We start from the raw sequence: 15,724 nt of genomic DNA, 5'->3' as shown, positions 1-15,724 counted from the left end.
GACCACTTCCCTGGGGAGCCTGTTCCAGTACCCAACCATCCTCTGGGTGAAAAACATTCTCCTGATATCCAAACTAAACCTCCCCTGACTCAGCTTCAGGCCATTCCCTCAGGTCTGTCACTGCTCACCTCAGAGCAGAGATCAGTGCCTGCCCTCCTCTTCCCCTCACAAGGAAGCTGTAACTGCAGTGAGGTCTCCCCTCAGTCTCCTCCCCTGCAGGCGGAACAGACCAAGTGACTTCAGCTGCTTCTCATATGACTTCCCCTCAAGGCCTTTCACCATCATCACTGCCCTCCTTTGGACACACTTTAATAGTTTTATATCTTATATTCTTGTGGCACCCAGAGCTGCCCCAGCACTGGAGGTGAGGCTGCCCCAGAGCAGAGCAGAGCAGGACAATCCCCTCCCTTGCCCAGCTGGCCATGCTGTGCCTGATGCCCCCAGGACAGGGTTGGCCCTCCTGGCTGCCAGGGCACTGCCGGCTCATGTCCAACTTGCTATAAAGATAAGAAAGAGAAGCAGTGGGAATTTCTTCAGTACTACATTGTGAAATTACGGTATTGGAGACTTATTAAAAGAAAATCACTTTGTTTTTGGTCCAGTAAGTGTGCAATCAACTCACCCAATGTGTAGTATTTTATGTTGGGCTCCAGTGTTGGACTTGTCAGATCTTTCATATTTGCATCAACGATGTTCTGGGCTCTGGATGCATGCCAAAATGCCATAAACCTTGCTATAAATGATGCTGCAAAAATTGCTAACATACCAAAATCAAGCATATTCCATAACTCAAACAAGTATTCCTTTGGACCTTGAGACCAAATTTCTTTACATTCAGACCATATCATACCTGTGTAAGACAGAACAGAGAAAACAGTGTGTTCCCTATTCTTCATGCTTGTTTTATATTTTATATAAAATAAAATCCTTGGACCTGCAAATTCATATACATTCTGAGACTTCTTCCACATCTGAGTAATAATAACAATCTTTCAGACTGCTTTTTTCTGTAAAACTACAAAAGCTTTCCAAGAGAGGAATGGGATGTGAGTATTACCATCTCTAACAGACAAAGGACAAGATGAGAAGAGCCGAAATACACTGGCATGAACATACAGTAGTGGTACAGCTAAAGCATAAGTCAAAATTTCTTATTTACCATTACCCTGGGTAGAGTCTCTCTTATATACGTGACAAATGATCACAAAAGTAAGACTCAGACCTAATCCTTCTTCAATAGGACAAAGGTATCTGTTTGATTCCTAACTACTGTCCCTTAGTAATAAAATGAAAGTACATTATCAGCCTATGACAGCTTTTTTTATTGTGAAAATCCTTTTTTCTTTTCAAGGTAAAACTTCTGTAATTATGAAGTACAATTCTAAAGAGTTTAATAACTGAATGGAATAATGTCACCAATACACTTATCAAATTGAAAGCACTTTTCATCATTTTCAGATAAGAATAATAATGTCAATTACAGTAGCTAAATTCAATGTCACATCTGTATGCATGAATCAATTTTTCATAAACTGTCTTATGCATGACACTGATACAAAAATAGATTATATTAGCAAAGTAGAACTTCAAATTGAGAATTTATTATTTACTTCTTTATTATGAGATGAAAATATTGATGTTTATAGACTTTAGCTCTCACTTTTTATTGACATAACTAACAACCACATCCTTAAAATATTTGGGCATCTAAACCCTACTGGAATAAAAGGTAGTAGACTTGTAAGTAAGAATCTGACAGATCTGTACTCAAGTTCTAATGCTGAAGAGTTCTACATCACCAAGTTTAATGGGTCAGCTCAGAGTACTGCTCATGGCACTCATTTCATTCCTGTGCTGGGATGGAAAAATCTACCACTGAATCTTCAGGGATCTATATTCTTCTCTTTTGTCACTAATATATTCAGCTAAACACTATTAATTCTGCAGGCATGCTTGCAAAGTAAGAGATTAAAAGACAACTGGGCACAAAAAAATCTTGTTTCATCATGTAAAAATCTTTCCCCCTGAAAGTTTATACCAGGACTCAACCACCCCAAAAAAACTGGTAGACACTTTTCTTTGATATTCATAAAACTGAATTAATTAATCTTCAGATAATATAGGTTTCACCTAAATACTTAGTCTACATTTTATGATCAACTAGACACATGAATCCTGCTGTACATGAATCCAATAAAAACACAAGGCCGACATGGGAATGCAGACAGCTGAATAAACTCCCTTTGTTGCAATTTTTACACAAAACATTAAAAGGAAAGGATTCAGTTGGGTTCAGCTTCACTTGTAATTATAGCAATTTAAGCAAAAATTTTTACCTACTACCCAAGAAATAATAAGCATCTCCATCCATGAGAAACAGGATGTTTTCATCCTAAAAAGCTGTTTTACATTGTCTGTTGTCTCATTAGGTCGGAGTTTGGTGCCATCAAACCTGTCAGCTGCATTCATGACAAGCAGACCAAGAAAAATGGTGAAAGAGGCTGCATGGGCGACAAACTTCATGAATGGTCCACGCATTATCCTGCCCAGCTGCAACAGAGATTAACAAACACAACGATATTGCACTGACTGATTCCAAATAAAATGTATATAAAAAGAGCAGCAACAAAAATTATTATATATTTCAGTAATACAAAGAAACAAATATCTGAAAATGTTTATATATTATGATGCCCTGTTCACAGTCATCTTTAGAAGTTTCTACTGATTTCCTATTTTCAGAGGAATAATCCATCAGTTTCACTGTCAGGATGTCAGCGATAGATTAAGAGAGAAACTGAAATGAAAAAATATAGAAAACATATTCTAATTCAGTGATTTTAAATAATACTGTAATTATTTTGTGGCATTCTTGTCTATTATAAATAATCAAGAGACAAATCTATTGCAGTTGTTGAATTTTTTAATACTAGCCAGCTTCATTCTGAGACAAGACAGAAAATGAGATTTTGACACACTTGCTAAAAGCATTATCACTATGAGTGAATTATAAAGAAAAGAATTCCCTTTCCTGACTGATGTGACACTCAATTTAGCACAGTTATTGTGCAGTTTTCCCAACTTATTTTCTTTTTTTTAAAAAGTCGTGACACCTCAAAAGGTTATATTTGTAGTTCTGTAGAGTCATAATTTTCTCCTAACTTGAACAAAGGAAAAGTTCTCAGCTTTGTAATGACTATAAAGAACTTAAAAAAATGGTTTAAAGTGCAACACTTTAAAACCTGAAAGTTCCATACAAACTCATGTGAGGTTGAACTTTTAGCAATTCTTTATTTTTGAGAGTGCCTGTACTAGTATTAAAAGTCTTAGCTTGTCCACTTAGTTGGCAGCTGCAGAAAAGTTTTTTAATTTTTTTAAATTTTAGACTGACTGTATTTGTATATGACAAATAAATCATTGAAGGAAAATAACAAGAAGGTAAGTCACTGCTACAGCGGAAATTCAATTACTGAAATGGGTTGTATCTCAAGGCGTTTTAAGAGAAAATTATTCAAAAAACCCCTAGTCATAATACCAAAAATTGAAAATAATGCAAATGGTTTTTATTGTCTAGCTTAAAAGACATGAAAAAATATGGCAAAACATAAAAGGCTGCAGAGTTCAACCTGCTAGAACTGTGGATCTCATACTGCAACATGTTGAACAATCCTTATAGGAGGCTATTTGTCCCTCTAACATACTTTCAAGGGGAATTTTCCATAAGTGTCCAGTCAAAAAGGATACTGGCCAGCTGAAACAGGGATTCAACACAAAGCTCAGTGAGGCCAGAAACTGCAACCCATCTTTATTGCTTTTCTATACTATAAGGTTTTCTATACTATACATAAACTGAACCAGATATACTGGTAGCACCTAATCCCAGAGCATTGCAAGTGAATGCAGGGCAGTTGTGTAACTGCTTTGAAGACATCACGAAATATGATGAATGCTAGCACTGTCTTGACTTTTATAGAGTTATTTTTGATGATGAAAATTTCCTTTGAGGCGATTGGAATAAACTCACAGCTTGAACTTAGTTTAGCTCTGAATCAATGGAAAATGAGTATCCTCTGCATCTGCCTGCTAAGGCAAGAACTAAATGAAAAACTATTTGGTTTATAAAGCAGGATTTCCTCAAGGCAACACTTGGTCAACCACTGTAACTTAGTTTACTTCATATTGCAATTAACACAACATATTTACCTGTCTTAATTACAATTGCCTGAATGTGCAACCTTGCAGCCATTCCATCCTACCTTGGCTTTAAAACATGTTTCTGAAGTATTATGTAAGTGTGTCGTTGTCATACAGGAATTTACGTGCTGAAGGATTTATTAGGAGGCCTGACAAGGCTTCCCAGGCTGACCTTACTGCAAGGAGCAATCCAGTAGGCCATGGAGAGGAAGGGCAGTCCGACCGCAACCGCGAGGACAACCAGAAACTTCACTGCCATCGTTTGCTGCCGCAAACCCGACAAATTCTCGTACCAAATAGAGAGGAGCTGCTGCTGGCAGTTTGGATGTGCTACAAACTAATAATTAAAAAAAAAAAAAGAAAAAAAAAAGAGCACAAAAATTATGCTGCTTTCAGAATAACTTATCTTAAAATACAGCTATAGGGAGAGGATTAAGAATGCTGGAATTGTGAAAATGCAGCTTAAATTCAAAGGAGCATTAACAGGAGCAAAAGAAAATCTATTTTGATAAGCCAAATCTCTCAGCAAGCAGGCATGTTGCCATCAGCAATAAATACTTTAACTTAAGAACTATCTATTAACACTATGTTCCATCACAAACTATTAATTTAATCTAATGCTAATTTATCTGGGCAAACTCTATATGTTTCTGACATTTATAATTTTAATTTTACTGCTTCAGAAATTCCAACACTTTGAGTCTTTTGTTCTGCAAAAAATGCTACATAATTTTCACTTAGGAAAGAATATCCTATCACTTAGGAAATATATCCTATTTTCACATGTTGACACAGAAAATACCATTTTTTTCAGCTGGCATGGGAAAAAAGCTGTCATATTTGCAGGAAATTAGATGAGGATTACTTATAACTCGGTTCTGGAACCATTTGAACAAACTGCAAAACTGAGAAGTCTGTCCTATAAGGCTCTTTGTGTCCTCTGGACAGTATAAGAAGCACCTTACAAATGTAGATGTTAAAAATAGTAGATTCTTGGGCACTGTACATTTTTAAATCCAAATCTATAAATAAAATAAAAATTTATTTGAACATAGTGCATTTTTTTTTCCGAGATCCTTTCTCTATACTTAAAAGATGACTGGCTGAAGGTACAAGAAATGTCTCTATTGAGATAAGAGAAAGTGTTGCAAGAAAGTTTGCAGAAGCACTAAGACTCAAACAGTAAGAAGGATCCAAGCTCAGTGTAATCTGTTGTCTTCAACAGCTGTTTCAGCCCTCTTTAGTGACTGTAGCTTGGCAAATGTTTTGCAGGTTGTGTTCATATACTGTTTCAGCCAAAATGTTTTTTCTTCCTTTTCTTCCCTTCATGAACACATAAATACACCTCACATGTAAATTTTTTGTGTGTCCCCCAGGGATGTGAACTCAATTTCTGTAAAAATTTAGGGTAACATGCTTTTGAATTATACTTTTTATCTGCGTTTTCTTCATCTTTGGTGGTGCAAACTTCACCACACAAATAATTTCTCCCTGGTTGACACAAGTCACCTAGAATTTTACAACCTATATTATCCAAGACAAGTTTCCTGGGAAATTCCAATGTTTATGCAGCTACAAACTCAGCTGGTTTCACTGCGCACTGTTCAGATGGAGAGCAGAGTATTAAACTGTCAGTAGAAATTAAAGCAAGGCAAAGAAGGGCCAATAATTCCTGTAGCTGGCATTGACTAAAGACTGCCTTCTCCTGAATTAAGAACCACAGTACTAATATTCCTAGGCTGTGCCTCTGATCCCTCTATACATACACAAACACAGTTTCTGTGAGACGTGCAATTTCCACAGGTTTTCTCAAATTTCTGAGCAAGATGCAACAGCCTGACAAAAACCTGTATCAATATTTATTATGTAGTGCACTAGGACCAATGTGCTATTCTCCAGCTTTTATTAAATGTTACATTTTTCCAGGCTTCAGAAGTAGTGCAAAATTTTTCCATCATTTTTCTTTAAAAAACAGATTTAAAATAAAAATATATATATAAAAAATGTTTGCACAGTGTTTTAGAGTTATTTGCTGTCATGCTTATTGAGACCAATATTCACCTTAAATACCTGCTTCTTGTTTATATTGCAAGCAAGGATTCTTTAGATTGCAAAAACCACTGTGCTCAAAGGGCCCAAACATTCATTTCAGTGTGGCAGGCTAGCAAAACATGAAATTTAACAAAAGCATAATTGTATACCACCATCATGCCATGCCTGTTTGATCAACAGAATTGCTTACTTTTTTAACTTCATACTTGATGGCGAGTTTTAAGCGGCTGAGGCTGGGTCGACCATGCTCTCCATTATTATGGCTCATCTCCACATCACCATTCAGAATAGCTTCCACTTCCTCTGTATTTCTGCACAAATCAAGCAGTCCAACTACAAAATCTTTGCATTGCATAGACAGCTTCTTGTAATCATTCTAGAAAACAAAAGCAGAAAGAAAAAATCTTGGTGTTTAGATCCAACATGAGAGAAGCAATTCTGCACTCCACCTACACCTCTCTGAACGCGAATAGCTTCTTTGCATCTTGTTATGCTTTTTTCCCCCCAAATGTTCAAGGAAAAGGATTCATCTCACCTTGGCAGTCTTCCACATCTACATTCTCAATTTTCACACCCGTCTCACTCCTCTACATGTGCTTTAGAGGAAATTTAAGATTAAAAAACAAAACCAAAACACTTTCAGAAACATCGTATGACACATTTTAATCTCAAGTTGAGATCTATAGCACAGAGGAAATTTTTCTACTCACCGTTGCAGAAGTCTAGAAAAGACATAGAAAATTGCACTGTAGAGATTTCAATTGGCCAAGATGAGCATCCTATGCAGAATACATCTAAGGAAATTCCCAACCTTCTTCAGAATTGGATAAATATACTGAAATTTCTAAGGCCTAGAATTATTCTTGTAAACTTTGTCTTTCCCCTCTTCCAACATCTATTCTAGCTTGCAAACGCAAAGTTTGACTGCTGCTCTCCAGCAAGAGTGCCAGCAGTGGCACAGCTCGTGTGGTGATACCACATCTCTGACTGCAGCTCGGCTAGCTCAAGGACCTCTCAAGAGACTTCACCATGTCAGCCAAAATGTTGCTCTGCAACTGCTTCAGTTGCTTATTGCTTAAACTAACAAGTGTCCTCCTTGGGCACTGTTTTCCAAAAGACAGAAGTCAAACCAGAAAACAGTATTTTGATCATTGCAGTCTGCAGTTCATTAACCACTCCTCACATGCAGCTGTTTTCGGGGCATGAAAGTTGGATAGAGCTGGGAATTAGGTATAGATGCGTATCTAAAATTTTCTACAAATGCTTTTATTACACAAACACATATTCCCCTCTTCCAGTCTGTTCTTCAGGGTATTTCCCCTTCCTCCACTCTCAGTCTTGAGTTAGCCCCTTCTGTTTAAATACTTCCTTCACACTAACCGCCATCTAATGCATCCAACACTTCATCCCAGAAGAGAATGAACATATAGGATACCCTAATTTCTTTGCTGAGGGTGTACTTCATGCATCTTTGTGCTTTATCACCCACAACACTACAATAACAGTTTATTACTTGGATATATTAAAGGATTGCATCCAAGTTTTACACTTCACTTTGCTTAGATGGATGCAAACATTCACAGACAATATTTACAGACATCTACATAAAACTGCTAGTGATTTATTTTTTTAATAATATAACACAAACAAGGTAACTCAGATCTCTCATAAGAGCAAAAGGCACTTCAATGCCATTTATCTACAAAGGCAACAGAAGCTAAATACTAAAACTAATAATTTCCCGTCATTCTGAATAATTTATTATTGCATTATTTGTTTTCTCTCCATTCAATTAATAACAGGAGTGGTTAACCAAAATCCTAATTTCTGGCACTACAGAAAGACATTTTTTGAGAGTAATATTTCACCTTCTCTTTGGCTTTCATTATTGTGCAGAAGCTAAGATTCACTATTCAGCATCTTTAACACATGAATTTTCTCTTCCAAATGAAAGGCAAATTAGCCATTTCAAATTCACAGACAAAGGAGAAACTACCCAAAGGAGAAACTACCAAAGGCAACTACCCACCCTTGTATGATTAAGTACTAACTCTTTCAAATTTATATTTGACCCTTGATTACCAATATAAAAATCCAAATAACTTTCAATAAACATAAGAATATCATTTGGCCTTCATAAGAACTTAAGAAGCACTGCAATATATTAATACATGTATTTTTTTCTGGTTGAAGATAGGTACATTCATCCACACTCACACTCTTCATCAGTATTTTGCAGCTCAAGCTGACACGGAGTTTCAAAACAGGATGTAAGGAGACCATCACTCTACAGGGGAATTATCCCTTCTGAATTTAGGTTTGTACACAGTACCACAGTATATATTAGCACCCCATAAATTCATCCATTAAATCCACCATTTTATTTTCTCATTTGCAAATGCAATAAAACATTTCCCCCATCCCATGAGATACTGCCACATCTGTGACCAGTGGTGACAGTGGAGATGAAAAGTTCTTGGCAGTCAGGTTATGGCAAACAAGCTTTGGGAAACTGAGCATTGCCCATCACTGCCTCCACCTCTGCTGTGGCACAGGCAAAGTCAGCTGAAGGCAGAACAAAAAACGAAATTACAGCAAAAATAATTGATAGACTCTTCAATGTGTCTCTGTCACACACACAAAAAAAGGTTCCCCTCCCTGTGTCTCACATGTCTCCTACCATTTATGTGAGCCAAGGGAATGGGGCAATTTGTTTGGCTTAACTTATTTTCAAAAATGCACAAAGGCATAGATGATGAGTTCTCTTTTACTGCATGTTGTAAACCTAGTGATTTTTTAAAAAGCTCATTCGTGAGAAACTTTAAATGGTAGTTAGAAACTAAGTTACAGTTGGAGGCTCTAAAAAATATCAGCACTGAATTCTGCAGTAAAGCATGCATGCTTTATTCTCTGCATGTGACAACATTGGCTCAGGGCTCCTCAGCAGTTTAGGAAAAAAACAAATTGTGCCAAATTTCACAACACTAAGGATGAGGAAGCAGTACTAGCTGCTCCCATCTGCAGAAGGAAGGAGATGCAGCACTGATGAGGATGAGGAACTAGGGAACAATGCTGGTGCAGAGGAGTGAGAGTAGCACTGCTGAGAGGAGTCACCTGCCCTTAACGTGGCAGACTGTCTTGGGGTGCCAAGTAACGGAGCAAGCAGGCTCTTGTCACTCTGAAAACCTCAGCTGACCATGCCCTGCTTCACTTCTGACCATGCACAGGAGACCACAGCCAGGAGACCAGGAGAGCATCAGTACAGCTGTATCTCCCAGAAGAAAGGGTCTTTTTTCACACAGTCCCCTGGGACCAGTCACAGGATCCTGCTGTCCCCCAGAGTGTGCCTGGTATGAGAAGGTTTCAGGATGCAGGATGACACTGAACCCCATGGATGAGATGGAGCAGTGCTCCAGACCATGTCCTGGCTCTGCTCAGTGAACTGCAGAGGACAAGATCAGAAATATGGATACTGCTACACTAGAACTTAGGATTTCAAAGTGGGATATAATGTCAAATTTAGGTGTCACAGTAGGTAGCTAAACACATTATTTCCCTTTCAAAGGTGGCCCTTACGCCTTCAGTGCTTCACTCCTTCTCTAACAGGTGATATTACTTTTTCTTTAGGAAAGCTGACAATAGCTGTAGTGAAGACAGGGATCCCATTTCTGTAATGGAGATTATATAAATTAAAAAAAACCAACCAAACAAAAAAAACAACCCAGAAAATTTGATTTTGAGATGGTAAATTGAATTTTGCTTCTCATCAGAAAAGCAAATTTGGACAATATTATCAGGGGGGACTACTTCACAGCAAATAGTAATATATCTATGTTTAACTTGAAAACACATTTTCCACTTCACCTCTTTAAACAATAAACCAGACAGTTGCCATTATAGTTGCAGTGGACTTTATAATAAATGCTAATCTTATCTATTTTGAACAGCACTGGGCCACAACTGTCCCTCTCAAAACTTCAGGCCACATCTCTGCAGGACAACATTTGTAATATATCGTCTACATTTTCATGTACATAGTAAAGTAGTTTGCCCACTCTTAGGTGGGCAAACCATTGAGATGAGAGAAAACATGAGCACCTTCTCCAAAACTAAAAATATTCTATAAAATATCAAACTTTGTAAAGCTGCACACTAAGCCATGTCCTGCACATGTGCTGAAGCAAACCCAAGTGCAAGCACAGGCTGGGCAGAGAATGGATCAAGAAAAACCATGAGACATAGGACTGGGAGTGTTGTGGATGAAAAACTCAGCATAAGCCAGCAATGTCAGACTGCAGCCTAAAGAGTCAACTGTGCCCTGGGCTGCATCCAAAGCAGTGTGGGCAGCAGGGCCAGGGAGGGGATTCTGCCCCTCTGCTCTGCTCTGCTGAGACCCCACCTGCAGGGCTGTGTCCAGCTCTGGAGCCCCCAACATAAGGAAGAGGTTGACTTGTTGGAGCAAGTCCAGAGGAGGCCAACAAGGACAATCAGAGGGCTGGAGCACCTCTCCCATGCAGACAGGCTGAGAGAGCTTGGGCTGTTCAGCCTGGAGAAGACGAGGCTCCAGCGAGACCTTATAGAACCTTCAAGTACCTGAAAGGGCTCCAAGAGAGCTGGAGAGGGACTTGAGAATAAAGCCTGGCAGGACAGGACCAGAGCCAATGTCCTTAAGCTGAAGGAGCATAGGTTTAGACTAACTATTAGGAAAAGATTATTTACTTTAAGAGTGGTAAGACACTGGAATAGGTTGTCCTTAGAGGACTTTCCATCCCTGCAGATGTTCAAGACCAGGTTAGATGGGGGTCTGAGTAACCTGGTGCAATGGAAGGTTCCCTGTCCTGGCAGCGCAGTTGGAACTAGATGATCTTTAAGGTTACTTACAACCTAAACCACTCTATGGTTCTATGACACAAAACTAAAATAAATGGTCTTCAGAAATACCTGAAGACCTCAGAATTACTTAGGAAGCTTGAACTAGCTATTTTTCGGTACAGAAATATTTCTATGCTGTGCTTTACACGTGTGTCCAGTTATTCTTCCTTCAGAAGTAATCTTTTTTCTGATTTTACTCCTAATAAAGTATTTTTTCTCCAAAACACTCTTAAATACTGCAACACTTTTAATACCTGCAACAAAATGCAAAAGGCATGTAATGCTGGATGACACTACTGCATAGGTTTGTAGGAAGAAAAGGGTTTATTCCAGAGGATAATGGTTTCTCCTGACTGTGGCATTTCCTATTTTGTATGAAACACAGTTTCATGCCCAGTGTTCTTTCTAATATTAGAAGAGAGAAGCAATTTATAGGACAGTCATAAAACAACCAGCATCACAGTCTAGCACTGATCATTCCTATTGCCTCTGAAGAAGACCTGGAAATTATCTGTGTTCTGGCTGCTGTAGGCAACCACTTGAAAGTTTCCCTGCTACAATATGCTATCAGCACTACAAAATGGGCGACCTAAAATGGTGTGTTACCAGAAAGCTCAGTTTTAATTTAGGTAAGATTTGAAATACTTTAAATGGCTCAGGCTAACCCTAGGTGGAGCTAAAGACTTGCCACGTCCAGCTAACCTATGCACTAAAAATATACTTGTTTTGATTACACTAACATATGTAAAGCATTTTTACCAAACCCACACTTTTACGTAGTGACTACTCTCCAAATAATTGTAGCAAACTCCTGAAATAAAGCAAGGGTAAGATTTTTTTAGATTAATTGCTGCAACCAGGTATACAAGCTTGCAGGAGTGCAAACAAGCCCAGACTCAGTAAAGCTGACAGCTTCTAGTTCTTGTAACTTTTACACACTTGTACTGCCTTCACTGAACCTAAGGACGGTATTTTGCAGTCAAGTCCCTGGCCTGTCTAGATATTATAAATATTACTGCTTATCAATAGTGTAAATGTCAGCTCTCATAAATTCAGTTATAAATATACTTCACAGTCTTTAACATTTATCCAGAACCACTACATGGTTTTAGTGTCTATAAAAACATTCCCAAAAGACCTTATGTTGCCAGCTGCCTGCTCCTGGTGAAAACTTAAATTATTGGAGAGTTAAATTTCCACCTTGCCTTGTGCTCCTCAGTGTTCCTATTCCACTCGACTCTACCCAAAGAGTATGCATATTCCCAGCAAATCCTGGATGATCAATGCCCAGAAGTATGGAGCTGCTTTGTCTCTCATCTAATCTCCTGTTTCTGCTGAGGGACAGTATCCAAAATCTGTTAAAATTCTTTGTACAACACTATACTAGAAGCGAAGCTCTCATTTTACAGAGAGCAACTGAGACAAAAGAGGAACTGGAAAAACAGAAGTCACCAAAGAAGGACCTCCTCATGGCACTTCAGAGCTGGCTGCAGAAGCTTCTTCTTGACCCAGCCTACTTGGGTTGTCACCTGTGTGCTCCATTCCCTGCCTGGTGGTGCCATGGACAGGTGCTGTGCTCCCAATCATCTCACTGATGGTGTTCTGTAGCATTTGAAGGGCACCTCTTGCTGGCTTCTCCAGATGATGATTTTATTTATCTTTATAATAATCTTAGCTTGTGCCACTCCAACTGTGGTAAAGGGATCTATACAGGTCCTACAAATCAGACATGCTATTTATCTCAATGTAGCTGTGAACTTAACAGGCTGCACTTATGGTTTATGAAAAACAGTTTTTAGCTCTGTTCTAAATTTACTCTGCTTTAAGTTAATCAAGTCCTTTTGTTGCCATCAGCAGCTGCTAAAGAGAAAGAAGTATGTGGTTTCAATACTCTTCACTGAACTGTACATTAAATCAGTGGATTAAATCTTAGTCCACTGAGGTCCTAAAGGTTTCTGCCAGGGACTTCATGGGGCAGATATACAGTCTCTGCAATAATCTCAAATGGTCCTCCCAGCATTTTGGTTTTTTCTCCTTCCCTTCAATTTTAGCAGTCCAGGTGCTGTTTTTAAGATCACCTTGTAGATTTCTCTTCCTTATTTTCCCTCTCCAGCTTCTTATAATAGAATGGTGCTACCTATGAGCACAAGTCCAGGGGAATTAATTCAGAACTGCAGCACCTCAGCCCAGGTTGGCCGAGTAAAGGCAGATTCACAGTTTTGTGAACTGTACGAGCGCTAAGATTATAGTAAAATATTGATCATGACAACTTCAAAAATTTGCTAACACAATGTTGGAAATTATTCTGTTACAGCTTTGGAAGGATATTGATGTCCTGCTAGTGAAGTCTATATATATTGCTCTGTCACAGGAGCATCTGCTTTCGACAGGGTCCCATGAGGCAAACCCACACTAAGTGATTTTAGCTAACCCAAGTCATAAATAACATTGTCAATGTTTGCACAAGGCTTGACTTCGCATTTACTGACAGATAAAACCTTACATTCTTACTGCCTTAACTCAAGCTTCAAGAGTCTACAGAGCCTGGGTCTCAACTATTAATTTTTTTTTTTTCAAAAACATGCATTTATTATGTACTAAAATTTCTATGTAACACTGAAAAAACCTTTTAACTCTACAGAGTTTGCATATAAGTAAGCACAAATAAGAAAGAGGAAGAGGTGAACAGAAATACCAGAACAGCACATTAAAAAAGGAGGACATTTATTTAGAATCCTCCTAATGAAGGAATGCAATACACTTCAAGTATGAAAGTTTCAAGTCCAAATACAAGCAACTAAAGAGAATGCATGAGGGTTTAATAGAACCATGCAACTTGCCTGTCTTAAGTAACTAAAATGTACCACTTTAGTCTCCTCTTTCCCCTGCCCTAAACCAGCTTCAGCCACAGGTTTGAAGGGCCTCCTTCACTCTCCTGCCTGATAGGAAGTAGAAAATGAGTTCATTGGCACATTCTCCATAAGCAGTGTGAATTATAACCGGCACACGGCAATAGGATATTCACAAAGATTTTAATCTTCCATTTAGTAAAAAACTGTATCTTTTCCCACATTATTTTGCTGATTTATGAAGGATAAAGTTTGCAGTTCTGTGTCTGCCAGAATCAGCGTCCCTCTACTCACCTTGAACTCTTTTTCAATGTTGGCAAGCACAGCCAGCTCATTGCTGAGCTCTAAGGCAGTCATGACAGGGTCTTCACTGGACAAAGACAGGTAAGCAGGGCTGGCCAGACCTTTGTAGGCATTGATCCTGGACCTGGAATGGCTGAAAGAGTCATGCTTTTGTTTCTGATTGCACTCACTGCACTTGCAGAAGTAGTCGTGCGGCCTGTCGATGCGAGCTCCTTTCCGCAGCAGGGTGTGCACGATCTCATACTCGTGGCAGTGAGCAGCCAGGATGATGGGCGTGACGTCGTGGGAGAACCGCGTGCCGTCTTCGTCGTACGCGTAGAAGTCGTCGTGCTGCAGCTCCGACTGGCTGGGGCTCAGAGCCAGCCTCTTGCCCTCGGCAAACGCGGGGTGGCTCAGGATGGCTTCCACTATCCGAACGTAGCCCTTGCTAATGGCCAACAGCAAGGCGTCCCCCACCCGGGCCAGGTTCTCCTTCTTCAGCAGCAGCTCTGTGATCTCCAGGTGCTCATTGGCCACTGCCAGCTGCAAGGCGTTCTGCCCCATGTAGTCCACGCAGTTGACATTGAGCGAGGGGCATTCCTCCAGCATTTTGCGAACCACCGGGATATTTCCATACTCGGCGGCATCCAGGAAACGCTCCTCCTCCAGGGAAAGGCTGGTGGAGTGGTCATTGAACATGTAGGCTGGCCCGCGGCTGGCCTGCCTCCTGCCCTTCTCCCGCAGAATGGTCTGTCGCCTCAGGGCCAGCCTGTTCTCGTTGCCCCGGCTGTGTGCACACAGAGAAATTGTTAGTTCTTCTTTATGCAAGCGCATATCCATTTTGATTAATAATTAATAAAAATACTCTAATCCTTTATCTGCTGTGTATTTTGAGTGAAGTAGGGACACCAGAAACTCTGCCCTCAATGCATTTTGTAACCACTGTTACTACACAACCTGAGAATCAGTAGCCAGCTACATTTTATTTCAACAGAAAGAAAAAGCTGTCATCAATCATTTAAAGCTAACCTTTTTTTCCTTATTTTGTCCTCCCAGCTCAGAGTGAGAATAAGCTACAGTGTGAAAGGAGTCAGCAGTGGTGGGATGAGAAATGAGGGATTGCTCAGGACAGCAGGGCACACAAAGATGGAAGCTCTCTAAACTCCCTTCTGCTTCACAAAAGCAGGCAGGCTGACTTCACTTGCTCTTATCTCCCTACTTCAGCAACCATCTAACTTATATTTTGGCTCTGGCTTCTCCTCTTCACCCTGCTGATGTTTTTCTGACATCTATAATGGAGTGCTCAGGCATTAACTGAATCTGGACAAGATAAAAGCACATCAAATACATTGTATGGCATCTCTTACATCCCATCTCTGCCATTCTTTTCATTATTATGGTTCATAATCTTGATATGCTATTTATTCCTTCACTCAGGGGCTTGACAACAAATCCTGCTAATTCTTGATTCATGA

General features: G+C 39.4%; 1 protein-coding gene across 1 annotated transcript in view; it reads right to left on the bottom strand.

The window, feature by feature from the left end:
• TRPC6 (transient receptor potential cation channel subfamily C member 6) overlaps window positions 1–15,724 on the bottom strand; it is a 79,248-nt gene that overhangs the window by 15,975 nt on the left and 47,549 nt on the right. Inside the window, exons 2-6 of the mRNA XM_039718720.1 lie at window positions 14,262–15,036; window positions 6,437–6,622; window positions 4,367–4,531; window positions 2,337–2,550; window positions 623–850 (exon numbers count right to left, since the gene is read on the bottom strand). Coding sequence (XP_039574654.1) covers window positions 623–850; window positions 2,337–2,550; window positions 4,367–4,531; window positions 6,437–6,622; window positions 14,262–15,036 — 1,568 coding nt within the window. The remainder of the gene's footprint in view (window positions 1–622; window positions 851–2,336; window positions 2,551–4,366; window positions 4,532–6,436; window positions 6,623–14,261; window positions 15,037–15,724) is intronic.

The sequence above is a fragment of the Passer montanus genome, unplaced genomic scaffold (assembly GCF_014805655.1).
Source record: "Passer montanus isolate IOZ18808 unplaced genomic scaffold, ASM1480565v1 scaffold4, whole genome shotgun sequence".
NCBI lineage: Eukaryota > Metazoa > Chordata > Aves > Passeriformes > Passeridae > Passer > Passer montanus.
This window is presented reverse-complemented; position numbering and strand designations above follow the sequence as displayed.